Genomic DNA, 21,935 nt, shown 5'->3' with positions numbered 1-21,935 from the left:
AGTTGTCAATAACACGTTGTTGGATGTGCTGCCATTCATCCTGAAGTGCATCAAGAAGCGCCGGAAGTGTTTGGGGCGGTGGATTCCTTCTGCGAACGCGTCGATCCAACTCGTCCCACAGATGCTCAATCGGATACAAATCTGGTGACCGGCCTGGCGAAGGTAATGTCTGGATGTTGTTGTGCTGTAAGAAGTCCTGGCAAACACGTGCAATATGCGGTCAAGCGTTGTCCTGCTGGAACTGTCCGACATGAACGTTGACGTGAGGAAGAACGTAAGGCTGTAGGATCAAGTCTCTGTAACACACACCTGTCAATGCACCTGCCACATGCACGAGAGTCGTCCTACCACCGTGATGAATTCTGGCCCATACCATGACACTCCCGCCGCCAAATGGGACAACCTGCTGCACACAGTTTTGGGCGTAACGTTCACCCCGACGTCTGGAGACACGTGCGCGCCCTTCAGCACGTGTGAGTAGGAAACGGGACTCGTCAGTAAACAGTACATTTCTTCACCTAGCACGTGCCCATCTAACCCTCTGTTGGCAGACGGTCCGCCAGATGACGTGGGGTCAATACATGACGTCGAACAGGTCTTCGTGCAAAAAGTCCAGCCTCCCTCAGTCTGCTGCGTACCGTTTGATCTAATATTCTGCGTACCCCAGGGATCTGTGTGGTTGTAGACGTGGCTGTGGTAGTGTCGCAGCCGGATGTATCGATCTTGTGCTTGGGTTGTCACCCTTGGTCTTCCTGACCTTGGTCTGTCGTTGGTGTTGTTGTATCGGGTCCACAGTGCGGAGATTGTCTGTCTGGATACGCCAAAGTGCCTCGCCACTTCTTGCTGAGTTGCTCCAGCTTGTAATCTCCCAATGGCGTTGTTCCGTTGAGCTGCATTCAGTCTTGGCATTCTGTCACCGCCTCTACTGCCGTTATAAGAACTGTATGAACAGCCGTTGATGTGGATTTTTATACCCATTCAGCAGGGGGGCCTTCATGCCTAAATGCAGGATCCTGTGCTGCACGTTTTTTACAGGCGGTTGCGTTTGGATGAAGCTGTAAAATTGATCCCTAGACGCTACGTGCATGTGCTTTGCATGTGTTTTCGCGAATTATAGACACATCATCTTTCTGTTTGACTTATTTGGTTCTCATTTAATGTAATTATTTTAGATATTTGGCAAAAAGTGGTTTTACATCTATGTCAAGTGTTGTTGTTTTTAAGAGTATATTTTTTTTTAAATATTCAATTCAGTAGGCAACTAACAGAGAAACAAATTACATGTACCTATTTATTATGTCAATGGCTAATAAGATGCAAATAGTTTAAAGAATAATGAACTTGTGGCGAAATAAACAAATGTCTATTATTTGTTTACAAGATATCCATACAAGTAAGGAAAATGAAAATATAATGAAAAATGAATGGGGAATACAGTGTATCATATCAGCCTTGACGTCAATGCCAGGGGTGTAGCTATCTTGATAAATAATAACACAGAACCACTTTTCATGCATGTAAAATTGATCATACTAATGGAAACTTTCTTGTAGCAGATACCACCATTGAAGGCATAAGGATGACTCTACCTACTGTTTATGGACAAAACCAGGATGATCCAAATTTCTATTAAATATTTTTTGCTTCTATTGAGAAATTACAAAATCATTCTATTGCTATATGTGGTGACTGGAACCTGGTTTTGAATCCCAAGTCTGATCTTGAAAATTATTAAAAAAGCATTAATTGTCCGAAAGTAAGAAATATAGTTTTAGAAAATATAGTAATTCTTGATTTAGTTGATATCTGGCGAGACCGAAATGAAAATATAAGGAAATTTATTAGGTGGAAAAGGAACCCAAGGCAACAGACTTGACTTGATTTATTTCTTGTTTCAGGTGATATTCTTTATTTAACATTAAATACCTCAACCTTTCCTGGCTATAAATCTGATCACTCTGCAGACACTATGTCTTTGTCAGATTCTTTATCCAAAGAAAGGGTGGAGGTTACTGGAAATTCAAAACCTCTTATATAACAAACATTAGGTGGATTTTGTGAAAAGAAACTTTGTTCAAACGATGCAGATTTCGCACTTGGTGAAAATAGTCTCAGAAATTATAAAGACTCTGAATTACATCTTTCCATCAGTAATTCCCTATTTGGGGAAACCCACCTTATGAAAATAAGGGGGAAATCTCTTTCATTTTCATCTTTTCTGGGAAAAAAAAATGTAAACACAAGTATTCGAGAGAAAAACATTTTAGAATTAGAAGCAACGATGACAAATTAATTTCAATCAATAAGTGAGAGAAGCTTTTCTGATTAATGAAAGTATAAGAAAGAATTAGAACAACTAAGAAGGGGAAGGGGATATGAGAAGCAGGATTCAGCTTTATGAAGAAGTGGAAAAGCCGTCCAAGTCTTTTTGACACATGGAAAATAGAACTTATACAAATAAGAGTATTCATTTAAGGATTGACTGTGTATTCTTTTTCGGTTCATTGAGGTATGAATCGAAAAACCGATGTGCAAACTTTAATTTTGTAAGAATCCGCGAAATAGAAAATAGGGCAGGACTTTCATTACTTATTGTGAAAAGGCTTTTGACACAGTTCCCACAACAAAATTTATTGAATTGTTTATGAAACAAATATATAAAAACATTAACAATAAATTATATGGAGTATAAATTAGATCAATATACAGATGATACACAGTTTTGAGTAGGATCTGAAGAGTGTCCTTGAGCTGCAATTGATACTTTGAACAAAATCACTGGCCTTAGGTAAATATTGACAAAACTAAAGCTATATGGATAGGTTCAATGGAAGGAAGCAGCATCAAACTCTGTGAGGCCACAACACCAGACTGGCAAGAGGGAGATTTGAAGTCTTGGGAATAATATTTAATCCCATATTACATGATCTATGGGTTATAAATATAAGAAAAAGACTCGAACATATCAATAGATTATTGGGAAGCTGGAAAAAAAGACATCTAACAGTAATAGGTGAAATCACAGTTATTAAGACTCTCAATTATTCCTACTCATCATTAGTTCATATATTTTCCGCACTTCAGAATCCACCCGATAATTTTATTGGAAAATTTAATAAACTATTCTATAAATTCATTTGGAATATCAAACCAGACAAAATAAAAAGAATTACTTTGATAAGGAATAAGATGGTCTTAGAATGATTGATACCTGCAAATATATTGATTCATTGAAATTATCATTTTTAAGGATACGTTTACGAAAACTGACTATGTCAACATTAACAACTTTCACTCATAACAGATATTCCTTTTGGGTGCAGATATTGATAAGTTTATTACTTTGAACAATCCATTTTGAAGGGATGTATTGAATATTTGGGGTAACTATTACAGAAAACATAAAGTAAACAAACGAAGTATTGAGTTGATTCCATGACAGCCAATATGGTTCAATCACCAAATTAAATACAATTTCATTTTAAAACATTGACTTGGTAAGGCTATTTATAGTTTAAAAGATTTATGCAGCAACAACAGATTTTTAACATTTGAAGAAATTAAAGGTACTTTACTTGATTACAACAGAGTAATGCTGGAATCACTAAATCATGAAGGTTCGCTGACTTGGTTGATGCATGTCATCGTATCCCAATTGCCTAGATCGATGCTCATGATGTCAGCCACTGGAAGGGCTGGTCCAGACTCGATTATTTACAGACCGCCGTCACATAGCTGGAATATTGCGGAGAACGGCGTTAAGAAACAACCTATCCAGCGATTCTAGGATCAATGGGAGGGTACTCTGAGCAAAACGTGTTAGAAGCTACTGTAATATATAAACCTAGAAAATGTTTTACGCGTATACCGTGTTAAGAGTGAGTGAGTGAGTATGGTTTTAATCCGCTTTAAGCAATATTCCAGCAATATCACGGCGGGGGACACCAGAAATGGCTTTCACACATTGTACCCATATCGGGAATCAAACCCGGGTCTTCGGCGTGACGAGCCAACGCTTTAACCACTAGGCTACCCGACAGCCCCGTATAAAGAGAGGGCACACAAAAAAGGGATGATAAACAAATATAGTGCTTCATATTTCCTCACGGGTTACGGAAAAATGGGATAAAACTAATTTAGTTTAATTTGTGATAGTGGTTGGGAGACAACCTAACGGTGAATTTGACAGACAAAGACATTCAGAATTAGAGGGATCATGGCACAAGCCACGTTGTAATCAGATCTTTTACTCCGAGACACCTCTGTAACTGATGTTATTTTTTTACAAACATTGCGAAAACAGTTTTCAAACTAGATCGGTCACAATCACAAGTGAATATATCCGAATAGAAGAGATCAAAGAATTACTTTTGATATGAGGAAATTAATTAAAACAAATTTAATTGTTTTATTGGTCGAAGTTCAGGATTTGCCGAATACAGTGTCTATTTGTTGATGTACATGGATACGTTTATGGTGAATTACTATGAATTGACACTATATTTTTTCTCAACTCATATTTCGTTTTCACTTAAATATTCCAAATAACAAAATGACTGTGTTACTTAACAGACTGTGAAAGACCCGGGGCGCGTCTATTGAGAGAGTGAGTGAGTTGGGTTTAACGCCGCTTTTAGCAGTATTACAGTTATATCACGGAGGGAAGCCGGAAGTGATGCAGGTCTTAGACGTTTACAACTTCGGTGAAACCCACGAGCACGGGTATGGTGCTGACAACCTAGAAACATAATCAGGGCGAACCGTTTTATAGGTTTCTGGCATGCCCAAGGGACGCAACTCTTCACAGAGAATTGCGGTGCCTCAGACAAATGGGCAAGCGCGCCCCGTTCTATCGAAATAAAACATATACAACTTGTGTACATCAGTGGATTAGAAACTGTACAAGGAATTTTTTATCATGAGATCACTTCCTTGGCAAAGTAAACGCGTACGTTCTGTAGAAATTCGGGCTTCTGATGCGTCTCTTTCCCTGTTTATAGCGGGGCTTTGGGGTAGCCTTGTGGTTAAGGCATTTGCTCTTCACGCCGAAGGACCAGGGTCGATCCTCCAAATGGGTAAAGTGTGTAAAGCCAATTTCTGGTGTCCCCCGCCGTGATATTGCTGGAATATTGCTAAAAGCGGCGTAAAACCATACTCACTTACTCCTGTTAATAGTACAACCTCCCAAATAGATTTTAAGTCAATCTTGCTATTAGAACATTAAAATAAAGCTGTTTTATTGATCTAGAGAAAATACAGAGAAAAAAGCAAACAAAATTATGGAAGCGTCATTTCTCAAGAATCGGGCGTAAGCAGCGTTGGAGATGGGAGCGAAATGAATGTGACCTGGATCTGTCTATCCACGAGGGCCACACCGACAGCCAGGGTAACACCCCGCGGGGGCGCTGTCGTAGCCGGTGGTGTAGCCGCTCACTACCCGGTGTCTGTTTGTTCTACAACACAAGATATATACAAGGTACACAGAAGTTAGATACAAGGTACACAGAAGTTAGATACAAGGCACACAGAAGTTACATACAAGGCTCACAGAAGTTATATACAAGGCTCACAGAAGTTAGATACAAGGCACACAGAAGTTACATACAAAGTACACAGAAGTTAGATACAAGGCACACAGAAGTTACATACAAGGCACACAGAAGTTAGATACAAGGTACACAGAAGATAAATACAAGGCACACAAAAGTTACATACAAGGCTCACAGAAGTTAGATACAAGGCACACAGAAGTTAGATACAAGGTACACAGAAGTTAGATACAAGGCACACAAGAGTTACATACAAGGCACACAGAGGTTAGATACAAGGTACACAGAAGTTATATACAAGGAACACAGAAGTTAGATACAAGGCACACAAGAGTTACATACAAGGCACACAGAAGTCAGATACAAGGCACACAGAAGTTACATACAAGGTACACAGAAGTTAGATACAAGGCACACAGAAGTTACATACAAGGCACCCAGAAGTTAGATACAAGGCACACAGAAGTTAGATACAAGGCACACACGAGTTACATACAAGGCACACAGAAGTTAGATACAAGGTACACAGAAGTTAGATACAAGGTACACAGAAGTTAGATACAAGGCACACAAGAGTTACATACAAGGCACACAAGAGTTACATACAAGGCACACAGAAGTTAGATACAAGGTACACAGAAGTTAGATACAAGGCACACAAGAGTTACATATAAGGCACACAGAAGTTACATAAAAGGCACACGGAAGTTAGATACAAGGCACACAGAAGTTACATACAAGGTACACAGAAGTTAGATACAAGGCACACAAGAGTTACATATAAGGCACACAGAAGTTACATACAAGGCACACGGAAGTTACATACAAGGCACACAGAGGTTAGATACAAGGCACACAAGAGTTACATATAAGGCACACAGAAGTTACATAAAAGGCACACGGAAGTTAGATACAAGGCACACAGAAGTTAGATACAAGGTACACAGAAGTTAGATACAAGGCACACAAGAGTTACATATAAGGCACACAGAAGTTACATACAAGGCACACGGAAGTTACATACAAGGCACACAGAGGTTAGATACAAGGCACACAGAAGTTAGATACAAGGAACACAGAAGTTAGATACAAGGCACACAGAAGTTAGATACAAGGTACACAGAAGTTAGATACAAGGCACACAAGAGTTACATACAAGGCACACAGAAGTTAGATACAAGGTACACAGAAGTTAGATACAAGGCACACAAGAGTTACATACAAGGCACACAGAAGTTATATACAAGGCACACGGAAGTTACATACAAGGCACACAGAGGTTAGATACAAGGCACTCAGAAGTTAGATACAAGACACTCAGAAGTTAGATACAAGGCACTCAGAAGTTACATACAAGGCACACAGAAGTTAGATACAAGGTACACAGAAGTTAGATACAAGGCACACAAGAGTTACATACAAGGCACACGGAAGTTACATACAAGGCACACAGAAGTTAGATACAAGGTACACAGAAGTTAGATACAAGGCACACAAGAGTTACATATAAGGCACACAGAAGTTACATAAAAGGCACACGGAAGTTAGATACAAGGCACACAGAAGTTAGATACAAGGTACACAGAAGTTAGATACAAGGCACACAAGAGTTACATATAAGGCACACAGAAGTTACATACAAGGCACACGGAAGTTACATACAAGGCACACAGAGGTTAGATACAAGGCACACAGAAGTTAGATACAAGGAACACAGAAGTTAGATACAAGGCACACAGAAGTTAGATACAAGGCACACAAGAGTTACATACAAGGCACACAGAAGTCAGATACAAGGCACACAGAAGTTAGATACAAGGAACACAGAAGTTAGATACAAGGCACACAAGAGTTACATACAAGGCACTCAGAAGTTAGATACAAGGAACACAGAAGTTAGATACAAGGCACACAAGAGTTACATACAAGGCACACAGAAGTCAGATACAAGGCACACAGAAGTTAGATATAAGGAACACAGAGGTTACATACAAGGCACACAGAAGTTACGTACAAGGCACACAGAAGTTAGATACAAGGCACACAGAAGTTAGATACAAGGCACACAAGAGTTACATATAAGGCACACAGAAGTTACATACAAGGCACACGGAAGTTACATACAAGGCACACAGACGTTAGATACAAGGCAATCTCAACATAAACAAAAGGCAAAGACAAAAGATACAAGGTACACGCGATGTTGATACAGAGTAAACATAGGCAGACTAAAGGTAGATACAAGGTAAATGCAAGGTAAATACAAGGTAGATAGAAAGCAAACTAGATATATTGTAGACGCAAAGTGAATATAAGACCAATGGGATCGGGTGGTCAATGACTAGGTTAATGCATGTCATTGTATCCTAAATACATAGGTCGATGCTCATGATGTCAATCACTGGATTGTCTGGTCCAGACTCGATTATTTACAGACCGCCGTCCTATAGCTGGAATATTGTTGAGTGCGGCGAAGAAAAACAACCCATCACACGATTTTGTGGATCAATGGGAGGCTACTCAAATAGTGTTAGAAGCTACTGTAAAATATTAATCTTGAAAATGTTTTACGAGTATACCTCTCGCACACAAAAAAAAGAGATGATAAAAAATACAATTCTTCATGTTCTCTCATGGGTTACGGAAAAATCGAATAAAACTCAGTTTAATTTTTGATAGTGGTTGGTAGATACTCTAACAGTGAATGTGAGGTTTATTCAGAATTAAAGGTATGGTGGCGCCAGTCTCATTGTAATCAGATCTTTTACTCCGAGACACCTCTGCATGAAATCTGAGGGCTCTTCGACCGCGTCGTTTTTCACCGTTTGCTGATTTATGTTTACAAACATTTCGAAAACAGTTGACAAACTAGTCAGCGAAGTTGGACAAACTGAATCGATTCGGTTAAAAACACAAATGAAAAAATATTATATATAATATATATATAAAATATTATTAAAAAAATTATCCTAATAGAAGAGGTCAAAGAATTGCTTTTGATATGAGGAAAGTATTTAAAACAAATTCGACAAGCTGGACACAGTGTAAATACAATATAGACACAAGGCAAACACAAGATACTCAATGTCAACCCAAACATACAAGATAACATAAATGCATAAAATGCAAGCTAATACAAGCGAGGAAGTAGGCAAATACAAGATCGACATCACGTAAATACAAGATCGACATCAGGTAAATACAAGATCGACATCAGGTAAATACAAGATCGACATCACGTAAATACAAGATCGACATCAGGTAAATACAAGATCGACATCACGTACATACAAGATCGACATCAGGCAAATACAAGATCGACATCAGGTAAATACAAGATCGACATCACGTAAATACAAGATCGACATCACGTAAATACAAGATCGACATCAGGTAAATACAAGATCGACATCAGGCAAATACAAGATCGACATCAGGCAAATACAAGCTAGAAAATGCAAAATTGATACATTGTAGACGCAACGTAAATATAAGATGGAAAAACAACAATTGTTCATAACGTCATATGATTATAATTTCACCTCATCATAGTTTCAGACAAGGGCGTATCCCATTGAACACTCAGTACAGATAACGGTCTTTTCATCCTAACTAGTCACCTATTATTTGAATACACTACCTGTATTTTGTGCATGAGCAGGTGCCTTGGTAACTCTCTCTTGTTGTGACCCATTTGTATACACTGAAAAATACACATTTTCCCTAGTGAGAATTGTATCGTAAAGGAATCACGGAATCGCAAAACTGACATTACAAACAAATCGTGTATCTAAAGTATCATAATTATGCTGTCATAACTTTGAAAAACTGAAAGTTTAAATTTCTAACTTCTGTCAAACTACTAAGAATAATTGAGGAAGAACTGTAATTTTAGACTTCGACATCCTGTTTAAGAAAGCGATTTATTCAGCAAGACTATTTGAGAATACTTGGCTCAGAAGTGATCATAAACATTTAAATCTGTGCACGTCTCTAGAGGTCTGTATAGTTGTCAATGTACCTGGTTACGAGTAAACAGGCCTGTTCACGGATTTATATTCTGTTCACTTGTCTAGAGGTGCGTTTGTCACGTGTCTATGTCTGTTTACATGTCCAGAGGTCTGTTCACGTGTCTAGAGGTATGTTCACGTGTCTCGAGGTCTGTTCACGTGTCTAGAGATCTGTTCCTGTGTCTAGAAGTCTGTTCCTATGTCTAGAGGTCTGTCCACGTGTCTGGAGATCTATTAACGCGTCTAGCGGTCTGTTCACATGTCTACAGTTCTATTCACGGGTATCGAGGTCTGTTCACGTGTCTACATATCTATTCCTGGGTTTAGAGGTCTGTTCATGTGTCTAGAGGTCTGTTCACGTGTCTGGAGATCTATTAACGCGTCTAGCGGTCTGTTCACTTTTCTACAATTCTATTCACGGGTATCGAGGTCTGTTCACGTGTCTAGAGATCTATTCGTGGGTCTTGAGGTCTGTTCACGTGACTAGAGGTCTGTTCACGTGTCTGGAGATCTATTAACGCGTCTAGCGGTCTGTTCACGTGTCTACAGTTCTATTCACGGGTATCGAGGTCTGTTCACGTGTCTAGAGATCTATTCACGGGTATCGAGGTCTGTTCACGTGTCTAGAGGTCTGTTCACGTGTCTGGAGATCTATTCACGGCTCAAGCGGTCACTTCACGTGTCTGGAGATCTATAAATGGGTCTAGCGGTCTGTTTACGTATCTAGAGATCTTTTCGCGGGTCCTGAGGTCTGTTCATGTGTCTAGAGATCTATTCACGGGTCAAGCGGTCTGTTCACGTGTCTAGACATCTATTCACGGTTCTCGATGTCTGTTCACGTGTCTAGAGATCTATTCACGGGCCTCGAGTCTAGCGGTCTAGCGGTCAGATCATTTGGCTAAAGGTCTGTATCTATATGCCTGTTGTTTACTATTCTAGAGGTCTGTTCACGTGTTTAGAGGTCACTCTTTGTCCTTACAAAATGTTCAGCAATTTCAAGCCCCAGAGTTGACTATTTCTGGTCATTGTGTCAACTTAAATGTAAAATGTAACTATGTGCAATCCTGTATAAAAATGAAACAAAAAGTAAAAACAACAAACTCACGGTTCTGTTTTCGTCACTTGTGTTTCCTTGGCGCATTCTGGACAATCACACTCATCTGCAAGAGTGAGTGAGTATGGTTTAGCGCCGCTTTTAGCAATATTCAAGCAATATCACGGCGGGGGACACCAGAAATGGTCTCCACACATTGTACCCATGTATTCGGCGTGACGAGCGAACGCTTGAACCACTAGACAAGAGGTGAGGTGAGATGAAATGGAGTTTAACGTCGCGTCCAAGATTATTGCACTTATATAGCGACGAGCATGCACGTGTATGTATGTGTGTGTGTGTGGCTGCTTATACTAGTCCGGACTGATTCCGATTTATACTGCTAGCTCACTGAGATACCATGCCGCAGTTTAACATGAATACCCCACTCAGACACAGTATACTGACTCCTAGCCGACCAGTCCTTGTTTTAGTCCCTTAATGCCGAGCGCCAGACAGGGTAACGATAAGTACCATCTTTTGGTATGACGCGGCCGGGGATCGAACCCCGGACCTTCTGCTCTCCGGACAGACGCTCTACCACTAGACCACGGAGGCGGTCTCATCTACAAGAAAATATGATGTTCATAGAACGGCGCATTTTCCTGTTTGTCTTCCTTATCACAAGTTGGATACTTTCAGTTCGAATCCTTGGCTACCCTACATGTAGTCACCAATCCAAACATACAGAGATGGACATCATGGAATTACTATCTTGAAATATGGTATACCACTGTCACTTGCCTTTGCATGTATTTGTGATGGGTACATATGTTCGATCCACTCCTCTAGTTTCATCACAATTTCAGTGTGATTCATTGACACATGATTGTGACATAAGTGGAATTGTACAATGGACTTTTGATTTTAACAAAGAATTCTAAGGATAGTAGAAAGGATTTTGTCAGTTGTACGTACTTACATCAGACTTCGTGGACGCATGACCAGAACAGTTTGTTCCTTTCGAAATACAAAATACTCGCATAAGTTACTTGATTCCTACTTACACGTGGAACTGGGCGTCAGTACAACGCACAGACACAGAACGGCAAGGAACCCCTTCATGGCGACTGTGTATGAGCAAGACCTCTCTTCACAACCTACCCAGAAGAGGCTTACAGTTTTGTGTGCTAAGAATACGCATGTGTACCCACCAAACAGGTTTAAACTACGTCTTAACTTTGAAGGATGTGGGGTGTGATCTGAAAGGCATCTTTGTTAGATAAGCATTTTTTAATGTAAAGCACGCATGTCCACAACAAAGGGACTTTCAGGACATCCTGGTTGTGCATCATTCAGTTGTTTCGTTTTCTGACATGCGTACTGTATAAATGTTTATACTCGTTGACATGAATACGGCTGTGAAAATCGCGGCGTGTCAGCTTCAGGCGCCGCTCTGGTCGGGGACATCTCATCGTTCCCTCACCTTTTGTTCTTGGTAAAAAGGGGAGTCATCCATAGTTGTTGTCTGTTGCAGAATATCCGTTATAAGTTGTTTTAATTTTTATATGTACACATTGCACATATACAGATATGAAGACACATATTCTATTAAATCAATTATTTGAATATGGTTTTTGATTTTGTTAACATTTAATGATTAACGTATATATATATATTCAAACATTGTACAATACATATTCTGAAACACACATTCTGGGAATCAGTTACATGTATATGACATGGTTTGTAATGTACAAAACGTGGATTTAGTTCGATACCATATTCTATTAAATCAGTTATTTGAATATGGTTTTTGATTTTGTTAACATTTAATGATTAACGTCTACATACATATTCAAACATTGTACAACTAAAACATACATTTTGGGAATCAGTTACATGTAATGACATGGTTTGTAAAGTACAAAACGTGGATTTAGTTCGATACCATATTCTATTAAATCAGTTATTTGAATATGGTTTTTGATTTTGTTAACATTTAATGATTAACGTCTACATACATATTCAAACATTGTACGATACATATTCTGAAACATACATTCTGGGAAACAATTATCTGACATGGTTTTTAATGTACAAGACATGGATTTAGTTCGAGACCTCTACAAACATCTTCAAATACGTTTACAGGCCAACACAGTGGATACATCATTTGCATACTCAGTTGGAGTTTTTTCTGCTTGTCATAAGTTCATTTTGTTCACTGAGGATACTTGTGTTGAAGTTGCAACATTTTATTCTCTTTGGTGGCAGCCTGAATGTGCAGCAGCAAGGTCTCAGCATGGGATTGTTTCTTCTTATTTATGTCTACAAACTTGTAGATGTTGGGGTGATTTGTATCTAACTTTTTTACAGCTTAGAGTGTCACCCTTCCAAGTTGTTGTTGGTCCTGGAACCATGGGTGTCAAAGTGGTTCCACACGGTACGTCTGTTAAAGTGCCATCCATTTCAATCATTTTATTTAACACTTCATTTACAGTATCAAAAATACCTAATTGTTTCAATATGTTTCCAAAGACAAGCAAAATTCTATCCCCTTTGAAAATAGCGTATCCTTCCAATCATAAGCAACCTCCAGGCAGAACCTTTAAACCCAAGCGCTATCCATAAATGTCAGTTAACACCTCCTTACGTCGCCGGATATTACGTGTGTACTTGGACTTTGGTCACTGACCTTGCACCACGTAATGCCTCTACCTTCAAAACCTGACTGACATGGTCAGTCAATGACGTCGACAATGAAGAATCGCCGTCATGTCACGTTATTACCAACCTTTACCCTTTCGACTAATTTCAAACTATCAATAAACATGGCTGAACGTCTTAAACTTCACCCCTGAGTTTTGTCTTCAGTCATCACCTGAACTGCCATCTGAGGGCAAAACGAACGCCCTTGGACACGCCCATCAGCTTCTAGGCACTGTTCAGTAACATAGTCACTGAATTTCAGAACTCTGACATCATCAAGGTCAGCTTCGTAGAGGGCATTCAATCAGATGTCGTCTATGTCACGCGGATGAGCAGATTTACTCTTGGGTCATTGTTGAAGAGTGTCTGGAGTCCACTTCTTTGGATATTTCTCCAATTGGTTTGGCGGAAGTGAAACATACAACCCTTTAGCTGACATTGAAACCCATTTTGGACGGCGTTCTGTGCAGCTTGCCAAGTCAGGAAAGGGTTACTGGTGCCAGATGAGTGTTGTTCAGGGCCGCTTTCTGTTTTACAATCTGGGAGAATATATGTCACGTTGTCTGGCGCTTGTCAGGAAGAAGACCATAGACTAGTGGTAACATCTTGTCGCTGACGGAGGCATGGCATACGCTTGTTTGTAGACGTCAGGGCAGATGGCAAATGTACCGTCGATGTCTTATCGGTAACAGTTCATTATGAGCATCTTCTCGTCTTGGTGCAGGAGAAAGGTTTTGTCATCAGAGGTTTTAGTGTACACTGTTGGTAGCTGCATATCAGATGAGGTGGGAGGAAATGGTGGGGCGTTTTGGGATCTGGACCGGTACAGACTGGCCTGTACTCTGTAGTAGGATGGCACATCTCGAAGCAGATCATCTGTTCTCGATTGTAAATCTATCACCATTATGAACTAAATTCTGTCCACTCCGCGGGTTAGCAAAAGAATGAACATTTATTTGAACATTCATCATTATTGCAATAATTGCGTGACAAGTACAGATAATTCATACACATTTTTTAAAACTTTTTTTATTTATGGCATTTTATATTGTTTTTACAAAGCATAAAAACAGTTACTCCCATGTTACAAACAAGTGTATGGCATGATGACAAATATTCATAGAATCTGTCTAAATTCCCGCTCATAAGTGCCGTACATTTGGAGATGAAGTGATACTGCTTCAGTTTATTCTGGAAGATCAGGAACGATGGAATATGCTTTGTGTCTTTCAATAAGTTTTTTTAAAAGAATAATTATAAGATATAATGGGTCATTACTTCTGAATTGGTATCCAAGAAAAAGATGTCGTTTGTGATGTTTACTTTGAATTGTGCTCTGGTATTTTGGCAAAGTTCCAGTGCTGTCCAGATCGTTTTCACTTTGTTGCAATCCCAAAACAAATGTTGAGTCGTTTCTATGTGTGTGTCACAAAGGCTACATGTATTGCTGTCTACATATCCCATTTTTAATAATATATAATTAGAGGTAGGAAGTGGTGAAATTTTTTGTATGGAAACCATATAATTTAGTGTTCAAAGTGCACCTAAGGGGTATGCTGTTATAGGTTGTCCAGTCCCCTCAAGATAATTCACACACATGGTAACATTGACACCCTTCACGCACAATAATTATCATATTAATATGACGTTTTCTTTCTGAAAGTCACCTTAAAATTGTTCATGTATTAAGTACCCACATACGAAGACACTAATTGAGCAGTGTTCACTCTGAGTTCAGCCGCACATGTCCACTTTAGTCAGACAGACTATAACCAAAATTGCATTGAGCTTTAGATCTTAATTCCGTATGCGATAAATCGCAAAGAACAATGAAGAATCCAAGCTTATTATGTACAGCGATGTGGATCCTTTCAAAAGCAATTCTTCCCCAACCACACGCTACCGAATGTGTAAAGTTCCACAACATAGCACTTCGTATATGGTTTATCGAACATCTTCGGTAGAAACGTAACTTATCTGTGAACAGAATTAGTATAATAATAAGAGACCCCGATTGGCATTCAATTTGACATTGCCTCTGAACACAAGATATGATATTCAAGACGATGCACAGAGGTGCGCACGCACGATTTCGAAATGTTTGTGTCGAAATTATTATCCGTGTTCAAGGCTGAAACTAGAGAGAATCAATTTCTTTTAGTAAGTAGTCATCTATCGGTCTTGTTGAATAGTTATTTTATTTTACAGCTGGCAGAGTTTTTGGTTTCCTCACGACAGAATCAATGACCAACCCCATTGTCGTTATGTTACGTCCGCACGGCCATTATAATGACATTGGACCCGTGAAGATCCGGGTCAGAATAGGTCCTCAGGAACCCATGCTTGTCATCAGAGGCGACGAACGGGATCGGGTGGTCGGGTTCTCTGACTTGGTTGATACATGTCATTGTATCCCAATTGCGTGGATCGATGCTCATGGTGTCAATCACTGGATTATCTGGTCAAGACTCGGTTATTTACAGACTGCCGTCCTGTAGCTGGAATATTGCTGAGTGCGGCGTTAACCAAAAAAAGCAACCTATCCAACGATTTGTGGATCAATGGTAGGCTACTCTTTGCAAATAGTTAGAAGCTACTGTAAAATCTAAATCATGAAAATAAATGATTTTACGAGTATTTCTAAAAAAGAGAGGGCACTCAAAATGATGTTAACAAATACAATTATTCACGTTTCCTCACCGGTTACAGAGAAATCGAATAAAACTAAGTTTATTTTGTGATAGTGGTTGGTACACAACCTAACAGTGAATGTGACAAATATATTCAGAATTAAAGTTGTTGTTGTTGTTGTTGTTGTTGTTTAACGGTGCACTCAGCAATATGACGGCGGTCTGTAAATAATCGAGTCTGGACCAGACAATCCAGTGATTGATATCATGAGCATCGATCCAGTAATTGGGATCGATGACATGCATCAACCAAGTCAGCGAGCCTGACCGCCCGATCCCCTTAGTCGCCTTTTACGACAAGCATAGTCCCATTTTACGACAAGCATGGGTTGCTGAAAACCTATTCTACCCCGGAATCTTCACGGGTCCAGAATTAAAGGTATCGTAGCGCCAGTATCATTGTAATTTCAAGAATTAAAGGTATCGTAGCGCCAGTATCATTGTAATCTCAATGTCATATAGCTGGAATATTGCTGGGTGCGGCGTTAAACAACCAACAAACAAACAAACACTTTGACGTTGAGATGACCGTGCTTCCAATGCACCTGACCCTGCTGCTCTAGCGGCCTTTCCTGTTGCAAAGCTTCTTCGTAACGGCAGGGACACGTGCGGCCCAGTCGTAGAAGGCGTCGCAATTCGCTTTGGGGAACTGCGTCCAATAGGCGTACCAAAATCCTTTGATCGTGGGTTCGAATTCGAATCTCCCTTCATGGAGCTGTGCACTCCAAGCCTCGTTTTCGATTCCAGATGGAGAAAGTGGTCATTTTAACTTTAATCAAAACCAAACACTAACTTTATTGAACTCATTTTCCTTTTGTACTAGTAACTATAATGAATGAATGACATTGAAATTTGAAATTGACCTTGAAAAATTGCAGCCATTCATTCCACCGAGACCGAGTTCCCCTGGATTTTGACTCAGCGGTTTTGAACAATATTTCCGCGTTTAGCACACGTTTGTCTTTTCAACACACATTATTGACGTTGGCACCGTGTTGATGCTTCACATCAATCTTATGTTATGTGTACACGTAACAATAAAAACCCGGAACAATAAAAAGGGGAAACAGAATTAAATATTTAATCAGCAAGAGCACAAATTATTTCCCCAGTCTGCAGCTCGGTATCCCTCAACATTCGACAAAATATAGGTAGATCCAATGATTATGCTTGTGTGTAAATTGTTCATTCAGCATTTATTATTTTCCAAGAAGGAACGGATTAACCATTCTTTGTCGAACTGTGGAAAAAAGACCTGTGTGTATAAACAAGTTCGGCTGCACCATCAAAGCTTTGTAGTGTCCTCTCCTTCGAATCTCCTCCAAAGCCGTATCTTTCCCATACCCTGTTTTACATGTAACCTCTTTAAGATGTTTCACCATACTCCTTGCTCCATCTTGCGGAAAAAGCATCGCTTGGGTACAGCATGATGGCGATGGGGTGAATTGGTACATGTGCGCAGAAAGCCTGCGCAGTTCTATTAAATTCACACGACCAATTGCTAAAGCCAAAAGGGAAAAGTATATGACATTTAATAGCCACAACAATTGTGCATTTTGGTCACTTTCCTTAAACAGGCAAAACATAACAAGGACGGTTAAAACTGTTCCAAACACAGCACCGAATGCAATCAATTCAGGAAGTCTCTCCATTTCTAAACTTATGTATCCTAGCAACCGTTCTGGATGATAAAACTTTATGAAAGTCACATTATTAGTCTTCCGGTTTTGCTTTTGTTTATCATACTTTAGAACTTTTTCAAGGACAATAAACAAATCGTTGTGTGGGTAGGAATCGTCCTCGATCATAAATACATTGGACGCATTTCGTTTTAGTGTCTCTTCAATGCAATAAATATAATCAAGTTTCTCTTTTTCAAAAACATCAACAAACTTTGTCTGCTTTTCTTTAAATTTCTGAAACGTTGTAAAAGTTGAATTCAATGACTTTGCTTCATGATAACTGTCCGGGTCACCGTCAACATTGCACAAAAATATTCCGTATTTCAGTTCCGTGTTGGAGGTATTTATCAAATCAACCAAACGACCTAGACCTTGTGTTAGATGCCGAGGCTGATAACCTCCCTTGTATCGACGGTTCCTCGAGATTGTCACCACGGTAATTCCAACGTCTATATTTTCTGAATGTAATAAAGGCGTTGATTCGTTGCTTTTTGATAAGGACTCAGCATACATGTGTATGATTAGTTGAGTCTCAGCCAATCGTTGATCGTTCTCGCGTTGCAAACGTATTCCCTCTTGGTTGCTGCTCTTCAACCGGAAGTAGTACACAGAGTGACGAAGATCGAGACACAGAATAGGTAGGACGAGGAAGAACGTTATCCCATATAGGAGGAAGTAGAAGCGGATAACCTGAGACCGTCTCTGACACAAGAGTGCTCTACATTTCTGGAACAACCTGAAACGAAAAAAATATATATAATTATTTCAAAACATCATTTGTTTCCAGAAGGCGATGAGGGCCTATTGTATTGTTTTCCATTGTCAGAAAACGATATTATGACATCAGGATCTGTACGCAATCAGGAGTGCACCCAACCCTGAATTATTTGAATTGAACAGACACGTTGTATTTTAGGTGAATACATTCATTCTACGAAAATTATTTGAGGAAAGAATGTGTGTAATTTTCAGCTGAAACAAATTTCTTTGCTTAAAGCATCATCGATGACATACAACTCTCTAAAAGATAATAAAACTACCTGAAGACAACGAAATTTGAAATCACATGCCATAAATGAAGATTATCAAATATCTAGCTTGCCAATTTGTATGATAGGGCGAAAATCTAGTATGCGTCTCAGCACAACAGATCTGTTGTTTACACGTTTTTACCCAGGGCAATCTCATTAAAACTTTCTGGTCCATCGATCTGGTTCGTTTTCAGGCCGCCGGCGCATGGCAGGATTAATGCTGTGCGGCGTCAGAGAACAAACACATACTTATACAAATTGTACAATTGAGTGGAGTGAGTGTGGTTTTACGCCGCTTTTAGCAATATTCCAGCAATATCACGGCGGGGGACACCAGAAATGGGCTTCACACACTGTACCCATGTTGGGAATCGAACCCGGGTCTTTGGCGTGACGAGCGAAGGCTCTAACCACTAGGCTACCCGACCGCCCCAAATCGTACAAGTAACGGGTGCTACTGGCAGGGCAGGACATGCAACTCTTTTCGCAAACACCTGGTGTCATCACTGAATTTCAGTTATCCATTCATATAATTATCACCCCTATTTTGCCTTTTACGTCCAGTGAAATCTGTTTTAGCGGATAATCGAGACTAATTGTACCTAAATTATAACGTTATTATTCCAACAATACAAAATTCTGACAGAAAATTGATATTCATACATTGTGCTCTATTGTATAAGCGCCGATATGGTATAAGGTTGCCTGTTGCCTATATTGTTATACTCTGGCGTTGATGTTATATATTTACGAGATCTCGAAAGTGAAAGTCCGAATGCGTTTGTTTTCTAAACACGCAATCTCCGAGGGTTAAAACGAACCATTCCGAACGACAGTTAAGGACTGTACAACTGATTTCACCACAATCGTCCCCAATCTCCCGGTTCAGGAGGACAAACAATCTCACGGTCAATGGATAAACATTTGAAACGGACGAGACATTCCATACCCTGTGGTACCTTTTAAAGTTTGAGAACTCCTTTCTAATTGGTTCATGTTAGTTTATTGGTCGGTCAAAGTTGTCCTCAGATCTTTGTGTGGTGATAGCGAGCACTGAGGTCTGATTTTAATGAGATTGCACTGGGAGCAGTGTGTGAATTTTCTTCAAATATCCCTTGAGCTTGTGTTTGGGACAATTTCATAAGACAAAATGCATCGTGATTCGCCCATGCGGAAATATACACCTGTCTATCTACATCATTATTCGAAGCAAAATACTGCCGCTTGTGGTCCCGTGAAGATCCACGTTATAAGAGTTCTTCAGCATCCCATACTTGCCGTAAAAGGCGTCTTTGCTTGTCGTAAGAGGTGACTAAGGGGATCGGACGGTCAGGCTCGCTGACTTGGTTGATGCATGTCATCCTATCCCATCGATGCTCATGATATCAATCACTGGATTGTCTGGACCAGATTCGATTATGTACAGACCGCCGTCATATAGATGGAATATTTCTGAGTCTGGTGTTACATAACAAACAAATAAACAAACTTCTACGGCCGCTGCTGCTACCACAACTATTAATACTACTACTGCGATAACTGCAAGAAGGTCATTCGACATGTCCCGGAATGACACGAGTGGTCACGTATAGAGCAAGGTATGTGTGCAGGTGTTTGTTTGCCGAGCATCAACAGATTTGTTGTCACAACCAGCGACACGTCCTTAAAGACGGTGGCCATGGGCGTCTCATTAGGATACATAACTAATCGGAATTTAAGTTGTCTCGAATTCAGTGTGTAACATAAGCGAATGAGGCAGGTTTAACGTCGATTTGATCAGTTTTTCAGAATAACACGACTGCGTTTTTTGGGTGAATATTATTTCCGGAACATTTCGAAAAAAATAATTTTTTAAAAGAAATTTAAATGCGCTTACTGGACAAGCTAAATATTTTGAAAGAAATTATGTTGTGGGTGCTCACAAAACGTTAAGTTATCAATAAAATAAAATGCATGTTTAGAGGCGCTAAATATTATGCCGTCTCCAATACTCGTGATTTTATAAATATGGACCAAAAAAAAGTGAAAAGCTGATCATTCGGGGAAACATCTAGCTATGAGCAAGTACGTGATCCAAGATGAAATTCTTGCCATAAGTCGACTGTCTTTACCCATATCTAAGAAATACTCTTTGATCATAAACTTACACATATTCATATATCAGAACATCGCTTGTTCAACAGATCTTACATCAGCGCCTTAAGTCTACATTTGATGTTGTTATAATTTTTTAAATGAAAGCGTTGAAAAGTTACTTATGTTATAATAACGATAGGCTGTACTCACGTGACTCCAGCGCTCATATTTCAACAACGATCGCGGGCTCAGCTCGGAGCCTTGTCTCACCCCAACTTCCTTCTGCCGGCCAGTTAATGCGACGAGCATTACGCTCGTGACACGTGACCGACACTCGGCACATCTCGGTCAGAGGGAGCAATCCTACACTTTCAACCTTAAAGTTTGTATATCAGGATCAATTACATGTTTGACAAATATCATACACGACACATTCCTATTAACAGTCTTCCGTGCGAAGTTTTTTTTTTGTTATTTTTTTTTAAGGTCATTGAGCTTAACGTTCAGGTCGTTCTTTTATGTTTATCAAGTGGGCGTGTGGTATATTTGTTTAATGGATGACGAAAGCATGTGGTGGAAGTTCAGAGTCATCTGGTCAATACTTGAGGATTTAAGAGGAATTTGTTGCCAGAGAGAAATCGTTTGCGTGTGTGATAACGCACTGTCGTGATTTATTTCACCTTTAAAAAAAGCAGGTCGAACTAATTAGGGTTTGTATATGTTTGAGGATATTGTGTATGATACTGTGATAATGCTGTTGGTAAATGATAATAGGATGGTGAATTAAATGATGACTGGATTTATTAGCATTGATTGAGCATTAGGATGTTGTCAACGGTTTATTCAAGTTTCTGATGTACGCGGTTGTTGGTTTTGACTGGAAGTCGAAGTATTAAGATGTCGGTTACGGTGTATACAAGTTGTTGGTTTACACGGGTTTTGGTTTAGACAGTTAGTCGGGGAAGTAAGATGTCGGTAACGGCTTTGACAAGTTGTTGGTTTATTCAAGTTGCTGATGTACGCGGTTGTTGGTTTTGACAGGTAGCCGAAGTATTAAGTTGGCGGTAACGGTTCATACAAGTTGTTGGTTTACACGGGTTTTGGTTTAGACAGGTATTCGGAGTATTGTTGGCGGGAACGGTTTATACAAGT

General features: G+C 39.6%; 1 protein-coding gene across 1 annotated transcript; it reads right to left on the bottom strand.

Annotated features, from left to right (window-relative positions):
• Positions 1-17,193: 17,193 nt before the first annotated feature.
• LOC139453399 (post-GPI attachment to proteins factor 4-like) lies at positions 17,194-21,063 on the bottom strand. The gene is made up of 2 exons (XM_071235080.1): positions 20,994-21,063; positions 17,194-18,412 (listed from the first exon to the last, which is right to left on the bottom strand). The coding sequence occupies exons 1-2, from the start codon at positions 21,008-21,010 to the stop codon at positions 17,194-17,196; spliced, it is 1,236 nt and encodes a 411-aa protein (XP_071091181.1). The 5' UTR covers positions 21,011-21,063.
• Positions 21,064-21,935: the final 872 nt, after the last annotated feature.

Source organism: Haliotis cracherodii, unplaced genomic scaffold (genome assembly GCF_022045235.1).
Source record: "Haliotis cracherodii isolate W230 unplaced genomic scaffold, xgHalCrac1.p SCAF_9, whole genome shotgun sequence".
Classification (NCBI taxonomy): domain Eukaryota; kingdom Metazoa; phylum Mollusca; class Gastropoda; order Lepetellida; family Haliotidae; genus Haliotis; species Haliotis cracherodii.
The sequence above is the reverse complement of the archived record's forward strand: the minus strand, read 5'-3'. Positions and strand labels throughout refer to the sequence as shown.